This window comes from Bubalus bubalis, chromosome 19, assembly GCF_019923935.1.
Source record: "Bubalus bubalis isolate 160015118507 breed Murrah chromosome 19, NDDB_SH_1, whole genome shotgun sequence".
Taxonomy (NCBI): Eukaryota; Metazoa; Chordata; class Mammalia; order Artiodactyla; family Bovidae; genus Bubalus; species Bubalus bubalis.
The window spans coordinates 12,514,195-12,540,333 of record NC_059175.1 but is presented as its reverse complement, the minus strand read 5'-3'; the positions used below and the strand labels follow the sequence as shown (position 1 = coordinate 12,540,333).

At 41.2% G+C, this 26,139-nt stretch overlaps 1 protein-coding gene across 18 annotated transcripts in view; it reads left to right on the top strand.

Annotated features, from left to right (window-relative positions):
• MAST4 (microtubule associated serine/threonine kinase family member 4) overlaps positions 1–26,139 on the top strand; it is a 614,032-nt gene that overhangs the window by 285,163 nt on the left and 302,730 nt on the right. For 12 of the 18 annotated variants that reach the window (XM_044932666.2, XM_044932672.2, XM_044932660.2 and 9 more), the window contains one exon: positions 1,201–1,275. The exons of the other annotated variants lie outside the window; for them this stretch is intronic. In XM_044932666.2, coding sequence (XP_044788601.1) covers positions 1,201–1,275 — 75 coding nt within the window. The remainder of the gene's footprint in view (positions 1–1,200; positions 1,276–26,139) is intronic. 18 annotated transcript variants of the gene reach the window in all.

Genomic DNA, 26,139 nt, shown 5'->3' with positions numbered 1-26,139 from the left:
TTCCTTTTTGAAAGGTAAGCGTTACACTTTGGATGCCGAAGCAGTGATAGTTGGCAATTCAAGTGGGTGTGATTGATCCATGTCTTTAAAGTAATAGCACTGTTATTCTTGGAAGAAAAAAAGAAAAGAATTCTCAAGTATGGTAATACAGACCCTGCATTTTTACTAATGTAGAAGGTCTTTTCACCCTCCTCTGTGAGCAGATGCTAACACTCATCTGACAGATACTTCACTCCCTGTGGAGAGGCTCACTTGGACCCGGGGCTTTACTCCCAGGGGTTTACAGACCATCTCTCTGTGGCTTTCATCTCCCTGTCCCTGAAGTCTCTGCCCACAGTGGATTGTGCTTGCTTCTTAAATTCTTGTTTACTGTTGCCCAGCTTTGAAAGATGGAAAAGTGAAACTCTATTCCATGCATGGGGGCCCCTATTCCAAACTTTTCCTTTAAAATACAATTGCTTGGGTTTCTTTTGGTGTGTGTGTTTGACATGGAATGAGCAGTGGGAGGTGTTAAGTCTTTCTCTGTGGTTCATTTGTCACGTGTGTGTATTTACAAGGGTTGATCTAAGGAAAAGACCACCCTTCTACACAGGTTAGGTTATAAACTTAATTCTCAATCTCTGAGCCAATAAAGCTTAATTGCATTCAGGGATAGAGCTTTTGGTGGCTGCCAGATACCAGGAATTCTGCCAGGATGACGAAGAGAGGAACTTCTAAGCCAAGAGAGTTTTCATGTTTGGGGAAAGATTGTAATTTCTGTATCTTTTTGGTGTTAACCACATGAGGGACAGGTTTAAGAATGTGTTCTGCTACTCTAGGAAGAATGATTTCATGTTCAACGAAATCATGCTTCAGTTTTCCTTAATATCCTTGATATAATTAGAGACAGTATCAGGTAATAGGAAAATGCACACTTGATGGGGAATGTGATACTGGCCTGTGTTTATGACTATCACACACATGCATAGGCAGGGCTGTTTTTAATAAAATGACTTGCACATGGCATGCACCTTTGTGGGCGAGGTGGCAGGGTGGGGGGGAGTTGTGTCATGTGTTTTTATTGCTGGATTTTAGCTGAAACAGACGTGTACAGTGCTGTTAAATGCTGTCCCTTTCCCTTTTCTGACCATTTCCCCATCATCCCACGCCCTGCCTTCTCCTCTCCCACCTCGTTCATCCCCATCTTCCATTCCCTGTCAGGAAGGGCAGCCTCCGAAGAGTCATTTCAACTCAGCCCGACATCGCCAGAGACTAGTGGACCCCGCTGCTTCAAAAGTGAGTGTGCCTGTCGCATGGTGCATGGCGGAGTGGTCCCTGTGACGAAAAGGGGGCTGTGGGCCTTTGTTTATGCTGGTGCCTTTCATGGTCTTAGAGGAGGCAAGGTCTTCTCTACTGATTGAAGACCATCCACATCAAAGGAGTTGTAGTGTCGAACCGCCAGACCTGGAAGCCAGCAAAACCCTGCTAGGTAGCACCTGCTGGTTTCCGTGGTTGTAAACATTCCCCCCACGGCCAGTTTCAAGCAGCCGTGTAACAAAGGTGACCACAGGGCTGGACAGAGGTGCCCCATAGAGCTCTGTTGTATCCAGACACAATTGACATACTTCCACGTTAAAATATAGCAAAATAATTAGGAAGTGAACCGTTTGGGGTATCTCTTATCTTTATTTTCAATATGATGTATTTCATTGGAAGTTTAGATAGTTTTAATCAACAATAATGGCTGTTTTTAACAACCAGCTTGTAAAATTCCTGAAAATGTTCCCCAGTTGGTGTACCTGGGCTCTAGTAGAGCAGTTCTGCATATGATATATTTGTTGAGAATAGCTCAAGCCAGTTTCGTCATGTTCAGCTCTGATGGTCTACAGAAAAGTGGCTGAGGTTTTGAGCAAGGATTTGCTCTTCCTACACAGCCTGAGTAAGTCGCAAGTCTGTTCTGCTGCACACAGACTTTTATTAAAGAGACATTTACTGGCAAACGGGCACAGAATGTCTCTGCAGCCTGTCCTGTAAACTCGGCGAAGGGCTCTGTACTCAAGCCTTTTAGGTGCTCCAGCCAGATCTCTTTGGAAGGTTCCACTTAACGTGGATGAACTGACAGCTCTCTGGAGACAGGATGCTCTCATTTCTATGGTGGGCATCATTCACTGGAGTCCCTCTACCCCATCTGCTGAACATAAGGCCGTGGCACAGCGGGGCCTCGGTGCCAGACCTAAGGGTCCAATTTACAGACCTTTGTGGATTCTTAGGCTCTGTTCATGCAAGGGTAGAGAGTATCTGTAAACTGACTTTGCCAGGCCACTTACCTTAAAGACCACTAGTGTCAACAATGAAAGCCTTTTCTAACATCCACTGTATTGACCAGGGGACCACGGATTTTGATTTCAGCAATGAAAACCCATTTCAGTACGAGCACATGCATACACTGGTGTGACTGAGACATGGATACCTCTGATATAATGCTAGTTGACCACCCTGGGGGAGTCAGTGATTAGCATATAATTTTTAATCAATATATAATATTACATTGCCTATGTGGAAATATTTGGAAGTGGCCCCCAAATGTCATAGCATTTTGTGACATTTAGTTAGTACCTGGGGTGTCTCCTCCCCCCTCCCAAGTTCTAAACAACTCAGTTTGACTCAGGATCCTTATGATGAAGTCATGAAAGTTTGTGAGGGGAAAAAATAAACTAGCTCTGAATAAGTTGGATGGTTTCATCATGTAAGAGGTGAATCTTGCTAAGCCTAGTTCAGAGAACACCAGGTCCTTCTCAGACCCAGCCTAAGAGTTTTCATCAATGAGGCAGTAAAACATCCTGAGGTTAAGCATATCCCCTGTTATACCCAGCATGTTTCTCTTGGTCAGTCGTGTGTTAAGGACTCAACTTGGCACATGCTTTTGTTCCTACTCTTTCTTTTTTCCTATGTTCGTTTCATTCTGCTGTGGCATTTTCAGAAATATTACTGTGCCTCACCAGGCAAAGTGTTGTCTGTTATACTGTAAATTAGACAGGTTTCTTCTATTGAGTCTTTGTTGTTCCATTTTGTCTTGAGTGAGAATCATGGCTTCTTTTTCTAGACACGCTCTAAGAAGATCTCATTAAACTGCTAAAAAGAAGATGTCTGGTGCCTTAATGTGCTGTGTGAATAGGTTCAGCCAATATTCACAAATAGGCTTTAAAGGTCAAATCCTTTCTTCCCCCCAAATACTGCAGTACTAGAAATTTAAGAAAGGCCTAAAATTTTTTTCTAACCTTAGGAACTGATGAGGGGAAACACATTTGCCGTGTGGATTGGTTACTTGGGCAATGAATATAAAATGGAAATGCGCATTAGTGTGGCCAGTGACCTTTCGTTATAAGCACATTGGTGCTTAGACGCTACACTGCATTACCTTCAACTCAGTAACCTGAGTTGTTATAAAAAAAAAAACCCTGGCAGATTCTGGGGTCAGTAATAACTTAGAGTAAACAAGTTACTAAAGTTTTTGAGACTATGGATTCTGTTGAGTCAGCATCGCAATCTGGGGAGAAGTGTGATCAAGCAGAGATACTTGGCTTCCCATTAGCAGTGTGGAGTGGTGAGGAAGAATATCCTTGAGTGGGATGTGCATTAGGCTTTGTCATAAGCCATTTGTGTCTGTGGGCTGCCACATAACACTGAGCCCCCATGGCTCAAGGTTCTCTCCTCTATGAAATGCGTGTGCGTGCTAAGTCACTTTAGTCATGTCAGACTCTTTGTAACCCTATGGACTGTAGCCTGCCAGGCTTCTTGGTCCATGGGATTCTCCAGGCAGGAATACTAGAGCGGGTTGCCATTTCCTTTTCCAAGGGATCTTCCCAACCCAGGGATCGAACCTACATCTTTTATATCTCCTGCACTGGCAGGCAGGTTCTTTACCACTAGCGCCACCTGGGAAGCCTGTAAAGTGAAAGTCACTCAGTCGTGTCTGTCTGTGATCCCATAGACTGTATAGTCCACGGTATTCTCCACGACAGATTACTGGAGTGGGTAGCCTTTCCCTTCTCCAGGGGATCTTTCCAACCCATGGATCAAACCCAGGTCTCCTGCATTGCAGGCGAATTCTTTACCAGGTGAGCAACAAGGGAAGCCCTCTATTAAATGAGAGTTTATTAAATAGTCTCTTAACCAAATTAAGGAATTATGTTTCTTTTTCATCAAGGCTTTTTATAGCTAGATACTTTCCCATTTAGTCTGAGATTTTTGAATGACATTTCTCAGTCCTAAAATTCCTCTAGAAACAGCATCTTTCCTCATGAATTCCAAAGCATTATTTGTGGGCGGTCTTTTATCAGTGTTTTCAATGGATGTTAATTTTTTAAACAGAATTACTTTAAAGCTGTGGGGGAAAATATGGACCAGAAACAAGAGGCTCATTTTCTACTCAGGGAGTTGGCTTTTTTTTTTTTTTTCAGCCTGAATTTTTTAATCTTAGTCTTTGAAAGCTTTTGAAAGTGCTCTGAGTATAGGAAAACAAGCTCTTAAATCTGTTTTATTTGAATAAGAGTTAAAGAGTGAAGGAGAAATCAAAGGTAAGTAATGTACCTCTGATTGGCTAAACTTGTCCACTGGGAATTTCTAAAATATATTTCATTTGGAGAATATGCTCACCTGTCTATCCCCCAGTATGAACCCTTCACACAGTAAATGAACAAAGAAGAAAACAGGCAGCAGGAATAATAGTTCAAAGACCACTGAACAGTTATTTGTGGAGCTGGTAAAGAATTCTGTTAAATAAAAATCAGTTTGATATGGGAGCATCAGGGACACGATCTGGGGAGGCAGGAGGTGGACAGAAAAGAACACGAGAGTGTACAGAGGATTAGTTTTCAAATCTCCTGGCATTTGAGCACAAAAGGATGATGAAGATTTATTCTAGATGAGCTGTCATTTTTCATTGGAAGCTTTGCTGGTCCAGAATAAATAGGTTCATAGAGCTCGTATTGAAATTTTGAGCATGTGACAATAGGTAGTGGTGGGCATAGCATCTAATAAATTTCAAAACCAGAAAGTGTTGTAATATTCTATCCTCTTAAAAAAAAAAAAAAACCCTCCCTAAATGGACAGATATTCCAGCTAACCAAAACCCTGCATATGATTCTAAGATACATCACTTCAGTATGCCACAGGGCTTGAAAATCCTTTATACTAATTCTCAGCGATTTCTCTACCTTTTTCTAATGAGAATAAGGTTTATAAAACCTGGGCTCTCCTGCTGGGAAAATCAGCCCTGAGCTATCTCAGAGCAGACCGTCTTCTTTTCTCACTAATATAAACCTTTTAGGATTGATCCTTTTTTTCATTTTTATCTCTCTGAAGAGTAAATGTCTCTGGGACCTTAGAAACCCATTGTTTGGAGGGGGCAAAAGGCTGCATTGACCAGGGTTCATAGTTGCAAACATGATGCAGAATAAAAGCCATGGAAATCATGATATTGTGTTTCTTTCTTTAATAACAAAAGAAATAGTGTTTTTTTTTTTTAAGCACTAAGGGGATAGGCTTTAAAATATTGAATATCTACATTTTAGAGCCTTATTATGGATTGAATTTTTGGATGGTAATTAACACCTTCCTAGTCCCAAGAGTTTCAAGTGTTAAAGGATAATTTCTGCTTTTTTGGAGGCTGTAATACTTGTTACTATATTTAAGGAGATATTAATAGAAAGATGGGGAAGGGACTGGGAAGATTGGTTGCCATAATTATTCTGGGAATATTTTAGTTATATAAAATGTTGTTACAACGTAAACTTTTTGTTTGCTTTTACAAAAGATTTTAGGGGTAGTACATTGCTGATAGAAAATTTTGAGGCAGTTTATAATTTTTGTTTGTACATCAGCTGTCTATGAACTTTTGGTCCTGGCTAAAATGGGTGTTGATCTCATATCTGAAACTTAATAGCTATGACATTGGGGCGGTTATTTAATTACCCTAAGAAAGCCTCAGTTTCTTTATCTGAGAACAAAATAGTATCCATCTCATGGGATTGTTTTAAGGATTAAATGGGAGAATGTATAAAAAGTTTTTACTGCACAGGTAGGGACTTAAGTGAAAGTCGCTCCATCGTGTCCAACTCTTTGCGACCCCTTGAACTATACAGTCCATGGAATTCTCCAGGCCAGAATACTAGAGTGGGTAGCCTTTCCCTTCTCCAGGGAATCTTCCCAACTCAGGGATCAAATCCAGGTCTCCTGTATTGCAGGCGGATTCTTTACCAACTGAGCTATCAGGGAAGCTCCAAGGCACTTAATGATAACCAAAAAATTGTAGCTATCCTTTAAATTATGATTATTCTTATTATGGATATCAGGTAATCATTATTTAACTTCTCTAAGATTTTTTTTTCCCTCATGTAAAATAACGGGTTGAGGTAGAATGTCTGCATTGTTAAAAGTGTGTCCAGTTCTCCTTTTGTTTGAATGTCTGGTGTGTACTCAGCTGTGTGGTAGGCATAGAGGACTATAACTTGTAGGATTTAGTTCTTACCTTTAAGAATATAATGTAATTGGGAAAGAAATAATGCAGAAACAATAATCAATTGTTTGGTCAACATATCCAAGCTGCATTAATTTCAAACCAAAGGACCTCTGTGGCCACAGTCAGAAAAGTCTTCCTGAAGCTTGTAGGTTTTCATCTGGGTCCTGAAAGAAGCAAAGGACTTTTTAAACCTTATGAGTGTGGGCATGAACATTGTAAGAATGCGTGAGGTAATGTGATGGGCCAGACTGGAATGGTGTGAACGAGGTGATGTGTTCCTGAACGGCTGTTCCTGGTGGGATGCAGACAGGCTTTGCCTTGGGCAGGTTGTTCTCATTGAAGTTCTCTGTACTAGTTGCATGGCCGAGGAAAAGTCTCTTGTTTTCTCATCCATATAGCTCAGGAATAACAATATCTACCTCATTGAGAATGTTGTTACAATGAAATGGTCTGATGTCACCATTCCATAGAGCGATTGTGCTATTTTGGGGACAAAAATGACAGTTTTTAGCTAAATTAAACAGTCTGCCCTATGACCCAGCAATCCCATAGAATAGAAGTGGCCTCTGTCCAAGGACACAGATGCTTCATGCAGCCTTGTTGTTACACCAGAACATTTGGGGATACTGTGAGTGCACTGAAGGAGTGATTGGGAAAAGAGAGGGCATCGCATAACCCCCAGCAGTTAGAAGCCGCAGCCTTGAAAGGACATGCAGCAGTGTGGATGGAACTGAAAGCGTGTTACTCTGTGAAACCAAGCTTAAACCAATTCAGTTCTTTACTACCATGCTTGTAATGTTGACTAAAAATGCACATACAGCATACAGTTTACGGTTTCCAGGAGCTCATACAAATAGCTGATTGTCCTTTGGGCACATTGCAAGGGTAGGCTGGAGGCAGATAAGAGGTGTGAGAAGCTTCTGTCCAAATAAACTAATGGGTGGGAATAATATTCTCCGTCTGAGGAGTATGCTTACCCTCTCCTGTACCCTTGAATTTCCCCACGAGAAAGTAGATAGACCAAGAAATAAGATGTAAGGGAGACTTGAAGAAGTCTCCAGAGGTGAAAGCAATGCTCCTATGCATCGTGGAGCAGCTGACACGTAGGCAGCCCCGCAGCGTGTCCGCCTGCTTCTAGGTGCTGTATGCCTGGGACTGACAACTTTAGTCCTCACAGCATCCCCAGGAGGGCCGTACTGTTGATCACCTAGTGGCAGACGAGGCCACGGAAGCTTGCATGAGATCACACGGCTACTAAAACGGGAGCTGGGATTCGAACCCGGGATTCTTGGGCTCTTGGGATCCCTGTGCTTAACTGTCCTGTGTACTATGGCTGTAACTGAAGTGGTGAGGGAGAACCAGGCCTTTTTCTCCCGTGGTGTCCTTGGACCATGCCTCGCAGTTGCCACTACCTTCTTTTTGTGGAAACTGCCAATTGGTGTGTGTGTGTACTTGTATGTGTATGCATGTGTATAAAACTTTTTACACACATTCACAAGTATACAGCTTGATGAATTTACACAAACTGGACAATCCCATGTGACCAGCACCCAGAACAGAATGTGTTGGGCAATGCTGAAAAACCAAAACTTCTTTCACTTTTACTGGGCGTGAAGTTCCAATTGCTGGAAAGCAACATCATGAAAAACCTAAGCCTTTAAAAGCAAAAAAACAATAGAAATATCAAAGATTCTGGAAATGGCTGCAGGTTTTGGGTGTTTGTAAGGTGTAGGAAAAGCCTTCCACCTTTTCTCGATTTTTACCACGGTTGCTTCTGTTACAAATAGTGGAGGACACAGACCACTCCTGAAGGAAAGCAGAAGGTTTTCCAATGAGTTTAGGGTCACCTCACATTATCAAAGGATAAAACAGATTGACCTGCAGGCCTTAGACAGAAATACACATAAACACTTGCATGGTGTGGATCATAAGATGGCTTTGCAATGGACAGGTAAGTGAATTTTCACTTCTCCCCTGGTCGTTCTTTAACTTCCTGGCACCTGTCTTTGACGTTCAGCCTCAACTCCTATGGGCTGCATTTGTCAACATTGCGCTCTAAGGGTGATGCTTTCCCCAAATCCAGACAGTTGGCCTAGGTTCAGACTGAGTCTGAAGTTGCGTTTTGGGGTTACATTTACAATGTGATCTGTCCACCTGGTACCCCTGTGCACATTTTGCTGCCTTTGGCAGACAGCACAGAGAAGTGAAATTCCTTGCAGGAGGCCCAGAGCTAGCACAAGGTGAAGCCCACTTAGTCCCTGTGCAGAGCCACGATGCCATGCCCTTTGTACCGCCAGCTCGGAGGGGCGCCTCCCTTTCCCAGGGGACACCCTGTCCCGAGTGGCATTTCTCAAGGTTCAAAAGGAAGGCAACCACAGTTCCCACAGTGGTGTGTTTTCTGCCTCCAGTGCCAGATTCCTCCTTGACCCATAGCCTGCTCTCCTGCCACCGGACTCCACAGTACTGTTGACCTATGTAATGCTGCAAAACTGTCTGAAAAGCTTTCATTTTCCATACCATTTCCTGTGTGTGACTGTCCCAGTTTACTGGATTTATTTCTCTGTTAGCATTAACAGAATTCTAGAGCCCTAACAATTCAGCTGAAAAAATGGGCAGAGGGCACCCCCATTTTTTCAGCCTAACATCTCTCTACTCAGACACATACAAGTAATTCTACAGAAAGTGGGTTCCAATTATTTATTTTCTATGATTCTGACTATAATGTATGACATAAACACAGTATTGAAGCACTCAAAATTACAGGGCTGCTACATGCTTTTGGAATTCAGCTCCTGTAGTTCCTACTGAATGATTTGGGTCTTGTGACCGAGCATTACGGGATTTATTTCGTAGACTTAAAGGTGGGCATAGCCTGCTGCTTTTGAAGAATCACTGTTTAATCTTCAACAAAATAATCTTTTCATTGAGGCATAACATATATACAGAAAAGTACAGATATCTTAAGCTTGTTATTATCCCAAAGATCTTAGTAACTGATTTTTTTTTTTTTTCTGTAGTAGTAACATATCCCCAAACTGCAGATTTCAATGAGCTTTCACACACTGACTATGCCCAGGTAACAACTCCAAGGTTTAAAATACAGTGCATTACCAGCACCCTAACAGACCCCTTGTCCTACCCCTGTAGCAGTTTTCAGAATGTTTTAAATTTCCATTTTTGTTTTCAGAGTTACATTTCTTTCCTGATGCTTGTCAACATCCTAATTGATTGTTCAGTAAAATGATGTTTGTCTTTAAGAAAAGAATGGGACTGGGTTTCAAAATTGAAGTAAAGAATATGTGAAAACCATTTTGACTTTTAATATTTTAGTTGCTGGAATTTCTATTTTAAGCCCATTTAAATGTTGTGACTGAAAATATTGAGAACTGTTTGACCTGTTTGTCTTTCCTAACACAGATTTTTTTTTTTTTTTTTTTTTGTAGCAGTTACCTTTTTCTGTTCTTTCTTTGTTTTTTGTTTGTTTTAACTGACAGCAGTTAAGTAGGCATAGGTAAATTGTTACAGCTCAACCTATCTTATCCTTGGGTGGATTTTTTTTCCCAAGGACTTTAAAGAACTGGTGAATTGCTTTTGTTGACTTTTCTCATAGTTCTCAGAGTAGTGCTTACCAAAGACCTGTAACAGGCAGTTGGCCAAGATGTGATTAGTATTTTATTTGGAGGAAGGGTGTAGGAAGTCTTTTTAATTTAGAGGTTAAAAGCTCATCAGCTGGGCTAGGACTCTGATGATGGAAAAGATTAAAGGTAAAAGGAGAAGGAAGCAGCAGAGGATAAGATGGTTAAATAGCACCTGAGGATCGAAAAAAGTCAGACACAACTTAGAGACTAAACGGCAACAATGGACAAGTACAGGTTATCCAATTTAGCTTTAGATTTATTTATGAAGAATTACTGAAATCATTTCTTTACCTTCAAGGAGTCCTGTATCCTGTTTGCCCCTTGTAATCCTCTGCCCCAAGGCAAAAAGAAAAACAAATCAAAATATAGCCAGCAACTCTAAAAGATTAATTTAAACATTTAGCCAGGCAATCCTTGAAAGTGAAGTCGCTCAGTCATGTCCGACTCTTTGCTACCCCATGGACTGTAGCCCACCAGGCTCCTCCCTCCATGGGATTCCCCAGGCAAGAATACTGGAGTGGGTTGCCATTTCCTTCTCCAGGGGATCTTCCCAACCCAGGGATTGAACCCAGGTCTCCTGCATTGCAGGCAGATGCTTTAACCTCTGAGCCACCAGGGAAGGGAATCCCTATCTAGCCCTTACCTAGTGTTCTGAGGAGTCTGATAGGGTTTTGGAAGGAGTCTCTTTGCTGGCAGTAGTTGAGAAGAGCAGGCTGAGTACCTCAGACACACTTGCTGGCCAATGCTTGGAGACCATGGTATCTTTTGGTAACTGACCTGATTAACTTCATTGCCTCCTTTAATATTTTTATAAGTTAATGGTTTTTTTCTCAAGGTGGGGTAGGATAAGTTCTCCCTTCCCATTATCTCACACACAGTTTTCTGCTTCTTTCCTGAAAGAAAGATTTGACTATGATGTGGCCAAGTACAGTTCTCCTTGTGTTCATTCTGCTTGGAGTTCACAAGTATGCAGACTGATGCCTTTTATCAATTTTTTGGAAAGCCCTTAGCCATTATCTATTCAAATGTGTCTTCTACCTCATTTTCTCTCCTCTCCTTGTGGTACTCTATTTGTACCTGTGTTAGGCAGTTGAATATTGTTGCACAGATCTTAGACACTGTTTTTTGTTTTTGCTTTATTTTCCTGGTGATTCATTTTGGATAATTTCTATCATTTTGATTTAAACTTTACTTATTCCTTCTTCTGCTTTGCTCCTTCAGCTGGTAAGCCCTTTTCATTCTGATATCTTTCATTCCAGCTTTTCCAGTTGTTCTTTATTATTATTATAGTTTCTGTCTCTAGTGAAATTTTCCATGTGTTTGTTCATGTCAGATATCTTTGCCACTGTATCCCTTTGCATAGTTATTTTTGAGTCTTTGACAATATCATAATCTTGGTTATCTCTGCATCTGTTTGTATTGCCTATTTCTTTTATTGAGTATGGATCCCAACAGTACCCAGCACAGTTCAAGTAGACAGCAGAATGACTCAGCACTCTGACTCAAGTGGTATGACGTAGAAAAGACACACCTTTTTTTGGAGCTAAATATTATTTACCTCAATTTCTACTGTTCTCTCATATAAAAATTTTATCTAAACACATGATAAAGGAACATTTATTTCTTAAGCCTCCTCTTCCACTTGGAATGTAGACAATTACAAGAGACGGTTGTTGTTACCTTCAAAATCAAAACAAGGTATGTAAGCTGCAAAACCATACTTTAAAAAATAACTTAAAAAGCTAAGAGCACAGGTAAACCTGGGGCTTCCCAGGTGGTGCTAGTGATAAAGAACCCACCTGCCAGTGCAGGAGATGCAAGAGATGCATGTTCAACCCCTGGGCCAGGAAGAGCCTGTGGAGAAGGAAATGGCAATCCACTCCAGTATTCCTGCCTGGAGGATCCCAGGGACAGAGGAGCTTCGTGCGTTACAGTTGATGGGGGTCATAAAGAATCGGGCACAACGGTAGTGACCTCTCATGCATACACCAGAAAACCTTAATAAAGTGAATTCCTGAGTGATAAATTCATGAAGGGAAGGGCCCATGGCTATCATGGTGAAATGACAGCAGGAGGAGAAACCTGCCATAGAACAGCAACAGAGGAATCAGACCAAGTGACAACATACTTTTCATTCCTAGCTTTTCTCCAAATCTTCACTCCTGTAGTTGAAAGTAATGGTCTCTTGTGAATGTCTACTTCTTGAATGGAAGAGGAAGTCTCAGAAATAGATTTGTCCAAGGAGATCAGGGAATTTGTGAATAGGGAAAAGAGAATAAAGATAAGCCTTAAAATAGAAACTGAAGTTGCTCAGTCGTGTCTGACTCTTTGCGACCCCATGGACTGTAGCCTACCAGGCTCCTCCATCATGGGATTTCCTAGGCAAGAATACTGGAATGGGTTGCCTTTTCCTTCTCCAGGGAATCTTCCCAACCCAGGGATCAAACCTGAGTCTCCCACATTGCAGGCAGATGCTTTACTGTCTGAGCCACCCGGGCAACCGTAATGATAAGCCTGCTGCTGCTGCTGCTAAGTCGCTTCAGTCGTGTCCGACTCTGTGCGACCCCATAGATGGCAGCCCACCAGGCTCCCCCGTCCCCGGGATTCTCCAGGCAAGAACACTGAAGTGGGTTGCCACTTCCTTCCCCAATGCATGAGAGTGAAAAGTGAAAGTAAAGTCGCTCTGTCGTGTCTGACTCTTAGCGACCCCATAGACTGCAGCCCACCAGGCTCCTCCATCCATGGGAGTTTCCAGGCAAGAGTACTGGAGTGGGGTGCCATTGCCTTCTCCAAACGATAAGCCTAGCCTAGCCATTCATAAATCCGGGCTTAGTTGTGTCATTCTGTCACTGTTAGAAACACACGGCTATGGTAACAGTCCTTAGTTCCTGGCTGTATCTTTCATATAAACTATAGACCTATGGCATGGTAATCATGTGTCCTTATACTTTGGGTGCATTTCTTTAATGATTTGATCCCTGTTGTGCACAAGGGCTTTGTTTATGTAGCTGTTGTTTTCGGTCTTCTCTTGGATTTGTTGAGCAGTCTTTCAAGGTGCACTAGAGGACATTTGATTGAATTACAGTGTAGGGCACCTACCTCTTTCATCAGAGTGCAATACCAGACTGTGAAATTCAGTTACTGAATGCAGGTGCTGGTGTATCACATGGCAGTAATTTAGTGTCTGCTTCTCTTATGGCCATCCTATCATTGTACCAAAGTAAAGGCTCTGTGAAATGCACATTTCTCAAAGCATATTCTGTGTACATGCCTCAGGGATGGTTCTGCCAAAGTGTTTCATGGTCCCATTAATTTGAGAAACACTCCAGATCATACCCTTTGATCTGGTTAAATAAAATGCCTGTAATTTTAAAAAGTCTTGGGGAAATCTTGCAGTGAGTAAATTCTCTGAGATGTATTTAAGTATATTTTCTGAAACTTATTTGAGTACAGAACATTTTACCAAGAAACTTATAAGTTTTTCTTATCAATACCCATTAGCAAAGTTCATTGAGTAATGTTGAGTTAAATGAACCTTGTTCCTCTTTATTTCAAGGAACATGAATAATTCGTATTGGCTGACACTCTCTATACCTGGGAACATCTTCCCCACTGTTTTCTGGTAAGATAACTAGCATTTTTGGAAGGAGGAGGAGCTCTAATCCAGCAGCCTATCAGGTTACAGGATTATACTTAGGGCCTCCTACTTAGGACAGTGGTAATGTTGAGTTCTGCCTTTGTAGATGTATACTGGTCTCCGCTACCTCACTGGTCCAAGGACTCTGCTAGTTTGCTAGTTCAAGAAAATAAGCTAGGTCAGCTGTCATATCCCCCTAAATGAGAAAAGACAGCTAGCTGCCTGGACTGCAATTGGAAGGAAAGGTCAATCAATATATTACCTCTTCTTCCATGTGTTCCTTGCCTGCCGGCTGAGTTGTGCCTTCTCACTAGCGGTGGTAATCTTTTCTGCTAAATTTTATTTTAACCTTGCAAATAGGTGAAAGGAAGGGCACAGTTAATAACATCTTCTCTCCTATACCTCTGAGTATATTATTTGGGCTGACTCTTACTCTCCCTTCCCCCAGCCCCACCCTGCACGGTCCTGCTTAGATGGAGAGTTAGGCAAGTGGCTGGTGTCATGTACTGTGGGAATTTCTCTGAGAACCCTGTCAGGCTCTTGCACAGACAGAATGCAAGCATGTTTGTGATTTTTGACAGTGCCCAGGATCTAGGTGGAATAAAGTTTTTTCAAAACATTTCTCAGTCAATATGTTTACTCTCCTTCGCCAGCCATGCAGTGTGATACGGTGCATCACGGATACTTAAAATAGGCTGCAACAGGAGGTCAGGAGCGGGCACAGATTTTCTAACATGGCATGTTAGATGGAATGATTTTGTGTACTCTGAAGTGGAAAATTCAATCAGAATTTTCCACACTTTTTAGTTAAAGCAACACTGTTGTTTATTGATGAAAGGTAGACTGGGAGAAATAGAGAATGAAAATGGAGTAGATGACAAATCTAGCATTATTCCTGGTCATAGCAGGAAATACTTTTTCTCTTGTAATTTAATGAAAGCTATATGAGATAAAAGGGGTCTGCTTAAAAGATACACTATGAAATACCTGGAATATATGCCAGCTTGCTTAGCGTGTGTGTGGGTACAATGCAATCTGGCTTTTTAAGAAGCTTTTGTTTCATTGAGATGGACTTTGTGCTTGACAAAGGGTAGTTAAAAGGCCCAGGTAATCTATTTTGGCTTAGTTTTAATGCAGCAGAACTCATTCGGAAAGCATCTGAGAGAATCAATAAGAAATTCAAGGATAGATTCTGTAAGTTTTCATTCAAGTAGAATATTTAAATGTATTACTAGTTTTCATTCATCTGTGCTTTAGTGCACAGAAGATACATCAGCATAACTACCCATTATGTAGATGAATACTTTATACTTTCAAATTGCAAAACCTTAGGGTTGCTATGTCAGATTTGTGAATGAATATTTAAGAGAGAAAAATAGCCTAATATTAGTGTGCTCAATGTGTGCCAGTCAATTTTCTAGATACTTCATGTCTATTCTTTCATTTAATCCACACAATGACACTATGAGCTCTTATGACTGATCACTTCCAGTGAGGGTATGTCATTTGTCCAAGGCCATCCTCCTAAGCCAGGTTCCTGAGCCACCCTGCCTGGCTGCCCTCTTAGGACTCTGCCATCTCAGCACTTTCATCCTGGTGAGCCTAAGGGCACATGGGTTAGTAACTTAATTCAATTCACATAGAGTACTTAGCACTTAGGGTTTTTATATTTAGATTCTATCTTTAAAAGATAGAATATATATAATGTGTGTGTGTAATATTTTACATGTAGAATCTAAAAAAAAAAAAAAAAAACTGAACTGGAAAAAATGAGAGTAATGGTGTTACCAGGGGCTCAGGATAGAGAAATGGGAGAGATGTTTAAGAGTGCATAGGAACTGCCTGCCAATGCAGGAGAGGTAAGAGATGCAGGTTCGATCCCTGGGTCGGGAAGATCCCTGGAGGAAGGCATGGCAGCCCACTCCAGTATTCTTGCCTGGAGAATCCCATGGAGAGAGGAGCCTGGCAGGTTATGGCCCATAGGGTCAAAAAGAGGCGGCCATGACTGAAGTGACTTGGCATACATGCCTGCATGTACAACCAGCACATGTAAGTCCTGGAGATCTAATACACAGGACAGTGACTATAGACCACAAACTATATTGTAAGCACTAAGCTTGCTAAGAGCCTAAATTTTAATTTTTTTCCATCACTAGAAGAAATGATATTTATATAAGGTGATAGAGCTGTTGGCTGACATTACAATGACAATTATATTGCAATACAAATGTATCAGATCAATGTTGTATACCTTGAATTTGTATAATGTTATGTCAATTATATCTGAAGAAAGAGACATGTAGTTCTTTAACCATCTATTTTACTTAACTATTAATGCTTTTTTCCTGATTGATATATAATTCTGATGTTTAGTTTCCTTTCTCTTTTTTGTTTCACTACCATTTAAAGTGACAGAACCATTTAAAAGCATTAGTGCAAATTCAGCAACTTGTCTAAATTGTGTGACTTTAAAAGATAGTTTAGGCTGCTTATAATTTTCTGTTCTTCAGTGTGCTAGAGTTGATTATTTCCCTCCTTTGTTCATACTATGTTATAGTATAGGTCGTTTATACTGTTTTTTGTTTTTTAATCTTCTAGACTGTGAGTCCAGATTTAACTATCCATTTTAGGTTTCCAAGGTGATAACTGCATAATTCAGTGCGTGAAGACATAGTGTCTGTGGAATATAGTGATCATGGCAGCGCAGTAAGTCTAGTATGCTTTTTATTTTTAAAAGAAAGAACTTAATTAGTGTAAGTAGAAACCAAAGTTGAAACCACCTAAACTCGGTCCTGAATTACAAATGGCAGCATTCACATGTGATAAGGGGGAAACCTTCTTGCTTGGAAATTACTTAATTTTTTCAGTTAATAAAAATAAGATGCCACCTTATGAGAACTTTCTTAGGTCTTCAGTTTAAATGTCCACCCATGTTGTAGTCCTTGTGATCCGAAAACCACACAAAATGTCATCCTGACTTTAAGAGAAAGAATTCTGTCTTTGCAATGAGAATAGAATTCAGTCTTAGGGAAGAAACAATTAAAACCCAAAGCCTTTCATTACTTTTGATGCTTAAAAAAAGGCAAAAAACTGCTACACTATAATATTTTCTGCTAATTAACTGTCACACATGTGATACCATTAAGTTTGAAGTCACTTCAAAGTCATTATTAACACACACTGTGTGGACCTCCCAAATTGATTTTGGAAAAGGGAACCCCATTGACAGATCTGTAATCAGTGTTTCCAAGAATTTTGCTTCTCATAGAACCTAATCCTAATTTGGGGCTTCTCTGATAGCTCAGCTGATAAAGAATCTGCCTGCAATGCAGGAGACCTGGGTTTGATCCCTGGGTTGGGATGATCCCCTGGAGGAGGGCATGGCTACGCACTCCAGTATTCTTGCCTGGAGTATCCTCATGGACAGAGGAGCCTGGTGGGCTACAGCCCTTGGGGACCCCAGGAGTCCGACCCCAAAGAGTCGGACATGACTGACCGACTAAGCACAAGCACAGCATGTAACTTAATGCTAATTTAAGCAACATTTGGTCATTTCCTCTGGGTAACAAGCACGGGCCCTTCTGATGCTCAGAGATGGTGTCAGGGTTGTCTTCACGCCAGGTATGCTTTTGATACACTGCTCCAAAGCTGACTTGCAAAGTTCACGACTATTTTTGGAGCATATCAGGAACATGTTTAGCTGCCAACGACCAAAAACACAACAAATTGCAGCTTAAATAAATAAGGATTTATTATTTCTCATATAAAAATGTTGGTTGGTTGGGTGTCCAGGGCCGGTGCAGTGTGGGAAAGGGTCACCAAGGCTATGTTGTCTTTGCTCTGCTATCCTTAACGTGAGACATCTGACCTTGGCGAAATCACAGGGTTACTTTTCCAGGGCTCAATTTCCCCATCAGAAAAAAATGGTGGTCGCCCTTCCTGTAATTGCAGGGTAGGGTAAGGCTCAAATGAAATCCTGTAGGAAAATATGTGTAGCACAGGGCCTGGTGCCCGCTTGATTACTTATACCACAGCTTCAGCCCCACAGCTCTAGCTTTCATAGTGTGATGGAGGGGAAGGTGTTAAGCTGGAAATAGGGGACCCTACCTTCCTCTCTATTCCGTCTTAGGGTTCCCTATTCCAGCGTTCTTTCAACTGATGTTATTTGAAATAACACATTGGACAAATTAACTTCAAAAAAGATCCAGTATCCCTTTAGCAAATAGGACCTATTACTTACTAAGTAAAATATATCCTTTATAAGGCAATTGTTTATTTTATTCTGTGACCTCTTTACAATAAATTTCAATACCATTAAAGGCTTAAGACATATTATTGATTATTTGAATATGTGTGTCATGAATCTTCCCTTGCTCTCATACATTTTATATGTACATTTTAAGTGTCGTCTTTTGCATTTAGATGGAGAAGAGTGGATTAGAAGAAAGCAGACTTGTGGGTATTAGCTTCATATAGCACTTCAAGAGCTCCCTTGCACTGTTTTGCCTGTAAATTTCTACAGTAAGATGGGCTTTCAGAATAGTGACTGTTAGATCAACTATGGAGTGTCTTTAGTAAATAAAAATGATTAATCTCAGCTGAATAAATTCACTATCACTGGTCAAATAGTCTCATCCAATTCCGTTTCCTCGTTCTATCAAAAGCCTTTTTCTTTTTGTGTTAAAGTTGTCTGTAATTTTAATGGAACCTTTGAGTTATTATCTGATTTTTAAAAATTGGTTCATAAAAGGATATTGATTCTTTAAATTAGGAGTGGTTGAAATGTTGTTTATGGCAAGCAGTCTCCTTTGCTGGAACCTGGAACCCTCGGTCAAGATAACTCATCTTAAATCTGTGTAAAGACACCCTTAAAAAAAAAAATCATAGCTCTTGGAGACCATCTCTGGATTGGACAGTAACGTTGGTTTGGAAATGCAGGGGGAGCCAACAGGTAAAAGAGAAAAACTGTTAAGCACAGTCCTTCCTAGTTGCTTAATTTTTATTGCCTGCCATTGATATTCATTTCTTTCCCAGGGTGTTTTCCTGGGTAATGAGAAGATTCTAAAATCAAATAAAGCTTTTGAACAGTGAAGATGTTTGCACTGTTCTCTTGAAGAATCCTATAGATTTATAGTGATCCTAAGAGGTGTCTCATATCCACTATATTAACTAGCCTTTTAGAAGCTTATGAACATTGTAGCTTTTATTGATTCCAGGGAATTGTACCCAACAATAAGCAATAAAAGTCGATGGTAACTTTCTTCCCATATAGGGGTGTGCAGATCAATATTTTGAATTTACTGTAATTTTCTGGTAATGGATGGAAGACTTGAAAAAATTGTGGCGCCTTGCAGGGCACAGCTGTGCAGTGTTGCCTTTTTATCTAAGCTCAGTGTAGGTCACAGGCTTTCCCAAGTAACAAGAAACATAGTTAAGTGGCAGGGCCGATGCGTGTATTTATCACAAGCCTTCATAAGTCTCTTTGGAAGGAAAAAGGAGAATCACAAAACTTGTCCACAGTGACCTTAATTTTCTAGTCCTGAAGGACCTCCAAAGTGTACTGACTTAAAGGCAATTCAGATGTTAAATATCCAATATTTGTATATGATCTCCTTCTGCTAAAGGGATTCTTTGTCCTGATGAGTGACAGGGTGTGTGTTTTCACTGAAGCCTGCTTTGCCTGGAATCTTCCAATTGTTTGACAGAACTGTGCCCAGGTTCTACAGTCAGAGAAGAGGAGATAGGCGTCCTGAGCACTTGCTCCTTGGTTTTACCCATTTCTCACTTGTGCCCCAGGTGGCACATCTGATGTGAGTATCACCCTTCAGCCACTAGTGCTGGCTGGCGTCTAGGATGCTGGTGCGTTCAGAGCTGTGCCACGGGCATCGTGTGTGGTCTTGGTCTTCTCAACACCTTATGGCATACGTTATAATAGCCTCATTCTATAACTTAGAAGATTGAGTCTTAGAGATGTTAAAGAGATTTTTCAAGGATGTTTTCTAGCATTGACTTATATTAGAACATAGGTATATCTGAATCTAGATCCTGTTCATTTACTCACTATAAAGTATACAATGAGCTTAAATAAGAATTTCTGTTTAACACAAAGTTCGGTTGATCTAATATCCGTTTTCTTGTTTCACTTCTTTTGTTGCACAGGGCTGTGGCTCCTCTAATTTGATCAAAACAAATTTCTTTAATTTCAAAGATGGCACTTTTGCTTGAAAGAAACAGTTTTTATTCTTTAAGAAGAAAATGAACACAGAAAATACTGTATGACTGAGGGCTGAAAGCTCCTAACCTTGAGGAAATAAATTCACCTCATTTAGTATATAGTAAGCACTCAGTCAACTGGAGGTGTTATTAATACTAGCTACTACTAGGGTTCGATCCCTGCTACTCAGGAAACTTTGCAGAAATGTGGAAACTCAAGAGGCAGATTTACCTTATATCATACTGAATTGGAAGGAGGTATGTATATAAATGTGAGATTCTCAAGCTTGATTTTTTGATATCAAGGGTGTAACATGTTAGGAAGCATCAAAACCCTAGTGATTGGCTGGAAAGGAAGCTTGTTTCGTTTGCTCATTTACTTGGGGTTAACCAATAATTTGACTTGCTACGCTTTTTCTATTTTAAAAGATCTGTGTTAAAAGTAATGTGTTTGCAAAGCTTTACTTCAAATAAAGCCAGAGTCTATAAAAATACTTTAAGTGTGAAATTTGCTTAGAAAGAGCTGCAAAACTGTGTTGTAATACTCCTTTCTAAGAGTAATTGCCACTGTGTTATCAAGTATGAATGCAACTCAATATAGCCTACTTGGGGCCGGGGTGCGGGGGCATGGGGAGAGTGTTATCCCTGGCGGGAGGGAGCGGGGGCATCGCTAGTACAAATACACCAAATCTTACTTGGTGATGAAAAGTAATTAAAACTGTTCTGGACTCAGACTGCGGTGGACTCAAAGACAAGCTAAGCCATTTACCAGCTCTGTGATCTGTGTCAGTGCTCTGTGCCTCAGTTCTGCAAAATGAAAATAATAGTGAAAATTAAAGAAGATAATGTACATCACCACACAGTCCACATTAGGAACTGTGACTAGATGGATAAAGGTGGGCTTAGTAAAGAAATACAATTCCCACTGATTGTGTAAAAAATTTTAAAGTGGAAAAGGGGGTTGTGATTAATGATATTTAACTTTCATGCAAGAAAGACTTAGGGGACTGCCTTCGTAGTCCAGTGGTTAAAGACTTTTCTTCCAATGCAGGGGGTGCGGGTTCAAACTAAGATCCCGCATGTCTCTTGGCCAAAAAGTCAAAGCATAATACAGAAGCTATATTGTGACAAATTCAATAAAGACTTAAAAAATGGTCCACATTAAAAAACAAAAAGTTCTGAAGACCTGTCCTTTGCTCTAATTTTACTTTGCAAATCTCTCTCACACTCTCTCCCACCAGGGACCCCCGGTCTAAATTAAATGGTCTTGCATCCCCTTATCCACATTCAGATTTCATGATTTAACTTTTGAACAGCCCTCTTCTTTCGTCTCTGGATGGTGCCCGCTGTTGGTAGTGGTTTAGTTGCCCAGACCTATCTGACTCTTTGAGGCCCCATGGACTGTATAGCCCATCAGGCTTCTCTGTGCATGGGATTTCCCAGGCAAGAATACTGGAGTGGGTTGCCATTTCCTACTCCAAGGTATCTTTTCTACCCACAGATCAAACCCACATCTCCTGCATCTCCTACAGTGAAGGTGGATTCTTTACTGACTTAGCTCCTAAATGTTCTAAACTTTCCCAGAAGTTAAGTATTTCTTTTCAGCTCCCATAGATGCTAGACACACATTTCTCTCTTGAATCTGCCCCTCCTCTCTTTCCCTCACTGTCTCTTTCTTAGTCCTGCCACTGAGCTATGCTTCCTGGATAAATTAATAAGCCTCTGAGTTACTTTCCTTTATAACTCATTTATACCCTGTTACCAGAGTGATCCTTTTAGACGTGTAAATTCAACCATCTTATTCTTCTTAAAATGTTCTCTGAATTCGTCATTGCCTATAAGATAAAGACAGACTCTCCTAAAATCCTATGGCTTTCCCTGTGCCTGCCTCCATACTCATGTCCTGTTGTTTTTTTCTTTCTACCTTCTGTTCTGGCCTTTCCAAGTTTACTAAGAGCTATATGCTGTTTCACCCCACCCTGCTTTGCTGCATCCATTGCCTCTTCTGGAATGCCCCTTTCCTCACCCACTCCTGAGGCTGCCTTGCCAACTCCCAGATGCCTCTGAAGAAAGGCTAGGCTTACGTGTTGCATCACTTGGAAATACTTGATTTGCAAGGAGCAGAAACAGCAAGTTAAACTGGTTTAAACAAGGAAGGGACTTGATTGGCTCCCATAATTGAGAAATTCAGATAGAGGCAAGACTGGATCCATTAATTCAAAGAAATCACCCAAGACCCAGTTTCTACCTTTCTTCTCTGTCACCTTCTAGCCTGCAGCTGTTGTCAGTGTCTTGGGATTAACGCTCCTCCTTTCTTGCTAGCTCTCTTGGAAAAGGGAAGGAGTTCTTTCCCAGGAGCCCAGAACACACATTATTTGGCATCTTATTTTCCCAGATTGAATCAGGTGCTATCTTTGAAGCAATTACTTTGGCTCAGATGATGAACTTTGTCATCAGTTTAACCTAACCTGAGCTAAGCCTGGCGGTTGAGAACAGTGTCAGTTCCACCAGATTTTGTTTTTATTAATAATGGGAAACATCATTGGGCAAGAAACCATCTTGACTCTCCTTAAAGAAAACTGATCACCCCCCTCCCTTGGTACTATTGCATATTTTGAAAAAAAAACTCTATTCCAGGCTTTTCCACACTGTATTCTAAAGCAAGCCAACTCCTTTAACCTCAGCACTTGCCTCATCAGCCTTTACTAAAGAGTGTTCAATGGATTAAAAAACACAAAAAACATTTTGCTCGCTTCAGTCCCCGCATGTGCCCCTTGTTCTCACCCGTGGCAGAAGAGTGTGCCTTCTGTTTCTGAAATTACAGGACTCTAAGTAAATTGCTTCAGTTTCCTTTGTTGTTTAAAAGGTATCTGTTCTTACCCATACTTTTCTTCCTTTTAAAAGGAAAAGCTCCCCTCTTTTTAAAAAGCATTTTATTTTTTTTATTAAAGCCAACCCTCTCTGCTTATGTACTCATTCAGACCCCCACTCCCCTCCCTGTTGCTCACATCAACACTTTGACCTGCTTTCTGGCACTTTCCCCTTGGAATGTAGGCAAAAATTGGGGCTGAATAATGCAGGTTCAGATTTTGTGTCCACCGTCTCCTGGCTTTGCAGTCCTAGGTAATCGCTCATCTCTGGACACTTCATGGGAAGGCTGGAGTGTTGTACCAAGCAGCTAAGTGAATTTGTTAGGAAATTTGTAGACTCCATTTTTTATAGAATCTTACAAAACCCAAAGAGCCAGACACCCATATTGTGACTGAGGAACTTGTATATGGAAAGGTATAGGAGGTGAATGCCAAGTCTTGAGGACCATGACTGTTGATTTCAGTTCAAGGCAGAAAAAGCTAACTCAGAAAGGAAGGCAGTGACTACTTGTGTTTTGTCAGAGAAAGTGAGCATGTGGTTGTGATCAAGTAAAATGTACATGAAAACCAAGCAAGCATTTTAGTGTGCCTTTTATGGTTTATTTTGTTGAACTTTACTGCCACAAATAAATATGGTAAAGTGCACTATGGTTATAGATACAGAAATAGAATAAAACCTGCAAGAAAGGGAAATCCTTTAAGATTCTCCACCCAACTCATTCTCACTGTGAGAGAGATTTCAGTGGTATTTTACAGGTTGGATGGTTTAAAAGTCCAGGCATCTCTGTCGATTTCTACTGCTGCTTTTCCAGCTTTATTCTACAGTTTGTATGCAGAGAGCTGTGTACTTTATGGGCAATTCACTGGATTTTTCAAGGGTGGTTTGAACGTGAGCCACTTTTGAGTATAACTCAGTTTCAGAACCAACCTTTCATGTAAGATCTGGTTCTGTGGTGTGGTGTGTGTATTCTTCTGTCCTGTTTCTGCTTTCACAAGTAAAAATGGAGGTCAGGAAAATGGGGCTGAAAGCCTTCCTTTAGAAGAGCCAATCCCTGGCTGAGCCTATACCCCTAGTTAAATTTGCACCCCACTAGGTAGGAAGAGTTCCACTTGGGGCACCCTTCCTTGCCCTACCATGCTTCCCACTTGGAAAGGAAATAACAATAAAACCCTCAAACTTCACTACTATAATGACAGCTAGAAAAGTAGTATTCCATTAAAAAAAACAATCCAACTAATGTGCCCTTAAGGGTACTTAGAAGTGCCAGCCTCATGAAACAACATATACAAACAACTCTCTCTCCATCTCCAGGGTGGTGTTCAGACATCGATATTTGTCAAAGCTCCCTGGGTGACACTGAGGGGTAGCCAGGCTGCATTTAGAACCACTGCTTGAGCTGAATTCTCTCATCCCCTTTTATTTTCTCTCCCCTGTTACCATTTACTCATTCAAATTATACTGCATACTCTTGCACCTGGTGATATCTCTCTTGTCCTGGGTATGTGTGTTTCCCCAAGTAGCTTTTAAATCTGTTTTGTTTTCTCCTTATGTGTCCCTAACAGTGCCTGATACACTGCCTCGCACATCCTGGCTCTTTAAACTCTCTCCCTAAATTAATGGTTTGTCAGTGCAGAGTAGTCGGAGTCACCCTTGATGACAGGGTGAGGCCACTGATGACTGATTAAGGGATGATGATATGGAGGAGTATGGGAACTTTAAATCTAATGGTTTCTGGAAAATAGTGAGAAAGTGGTGCGTGCTGGATATCGGAGTTCTGTTTGTTTGCAGGATTTTGCTTTTCTGTTAGGGGTGGAGGGCAAGGTGGGTTACTGAATTCCAAATCCTCTTCCCTTTCTTTCAGAGGACCTCCTGGGTTGTGAAGCCTGGTGGAGCTGGCCCCACCTCCTACTGTGCTCAGGAAGGGAGCCAGAGTTTCCTTGTTCCTGTCCCCTGGGCAGTTAGGGCAGGGCCCCAGGTGTATCATGCTGACACCCACCAGGAATGGGACACTCATGGGGAGTGCCTGCCTGAGTGCTAAGGGAAGGTGCTGGGACCTGTCGAAGGTCCTTCCCAGAGGGAAGATGAGCTGAGCTTTGAGCAGCAGAGGTGTGGTCGTGTTCTCTGGGGGTTCATTTCCTAGTTCCTGCCCATTTTTGGACCTTATCTGTGAAGCCATCTTGTGTGAGAGCTGGTATCTACTCTGTAGTATTTTTGCTTGCTAGCCTCTTTCGGTTTGTGTGGTTTGAGGGTTTGCATAGTCTAGCACATCATTTAACAGCAGGTACTACCTCATGCAAAGAGTTGACTCATTGGAAAAGACCCTGATGCTGGGAGGGGTTGGGGGCAGGAGGAGAAGGAGAGGACAGACGATGAGATGGCTGGATGGCATCACCAACTTGATGGATGTGAGTTTGAGTGAACCCCGGGGGTTGGTGATGGACAGGGAGGCCCGGCATGCTGCAATTGATGGGGTCGCAAAGAGTCGGACACGACGGAGCCACTGAACTGAACTACGTAGCAAACTTCTCCCCGCTTGTAGATTTGAAGCAGCCCTGTGTGAATACTTATATGTGCTTATACTTATAGACTTTTTCTGTCTGTCCTCTCTTTTCCTATCTCTTCCAGGCTATGGTTTTACATACCATTTTATACATTAATGATTTCAAAGTCTATTTCCAGCCCTGATCTCTTTCCTGAACCCCAGGTTCATTTGTCCGACCACCTGTTTGGAAGTTTCTCTTTGTTATTCTCACAGAGATCTTGAACGTGACATATCCAGACTGAAATTCTTCCCTCAAACTCCACTTGATCGGGCCAAGAACTTTGACTCTTTCTGGCTTTCTCTTCCATCTTCCACATTCAGTTCTTTCGTAACTTCTCTGGAAACATATCTCAAACCTGACTCTGACCATCTTCACTGATGGTCCAAGTCATAATCTTCTCTCATTTAGACTATTCTGTAACCTTCTAAAATACTGGATTAATGGTGACCTTATAGTAAGCTTAGAATATTTCGGTATTTATTAGTTCATACATTCCATGCTCTAACTTAGATGTCCCTAACTTCCAGAGACTGGTACCTCCTGTTAAATCAGCAGCAGCATTAGATTAGAAATCAAGTGCACAGTAAATGAAATGCACTTGAATTACCCAAAACCATCCCCCCTGACACCCAGTCCATGGAAAAAGTATCTTCCACAAAATCAGTTGCTAGTGCCAAAAAGGTTAGGGACCACTGCTCTAAAATACACACATACACACACACGGTTTTTCTTTCTCTC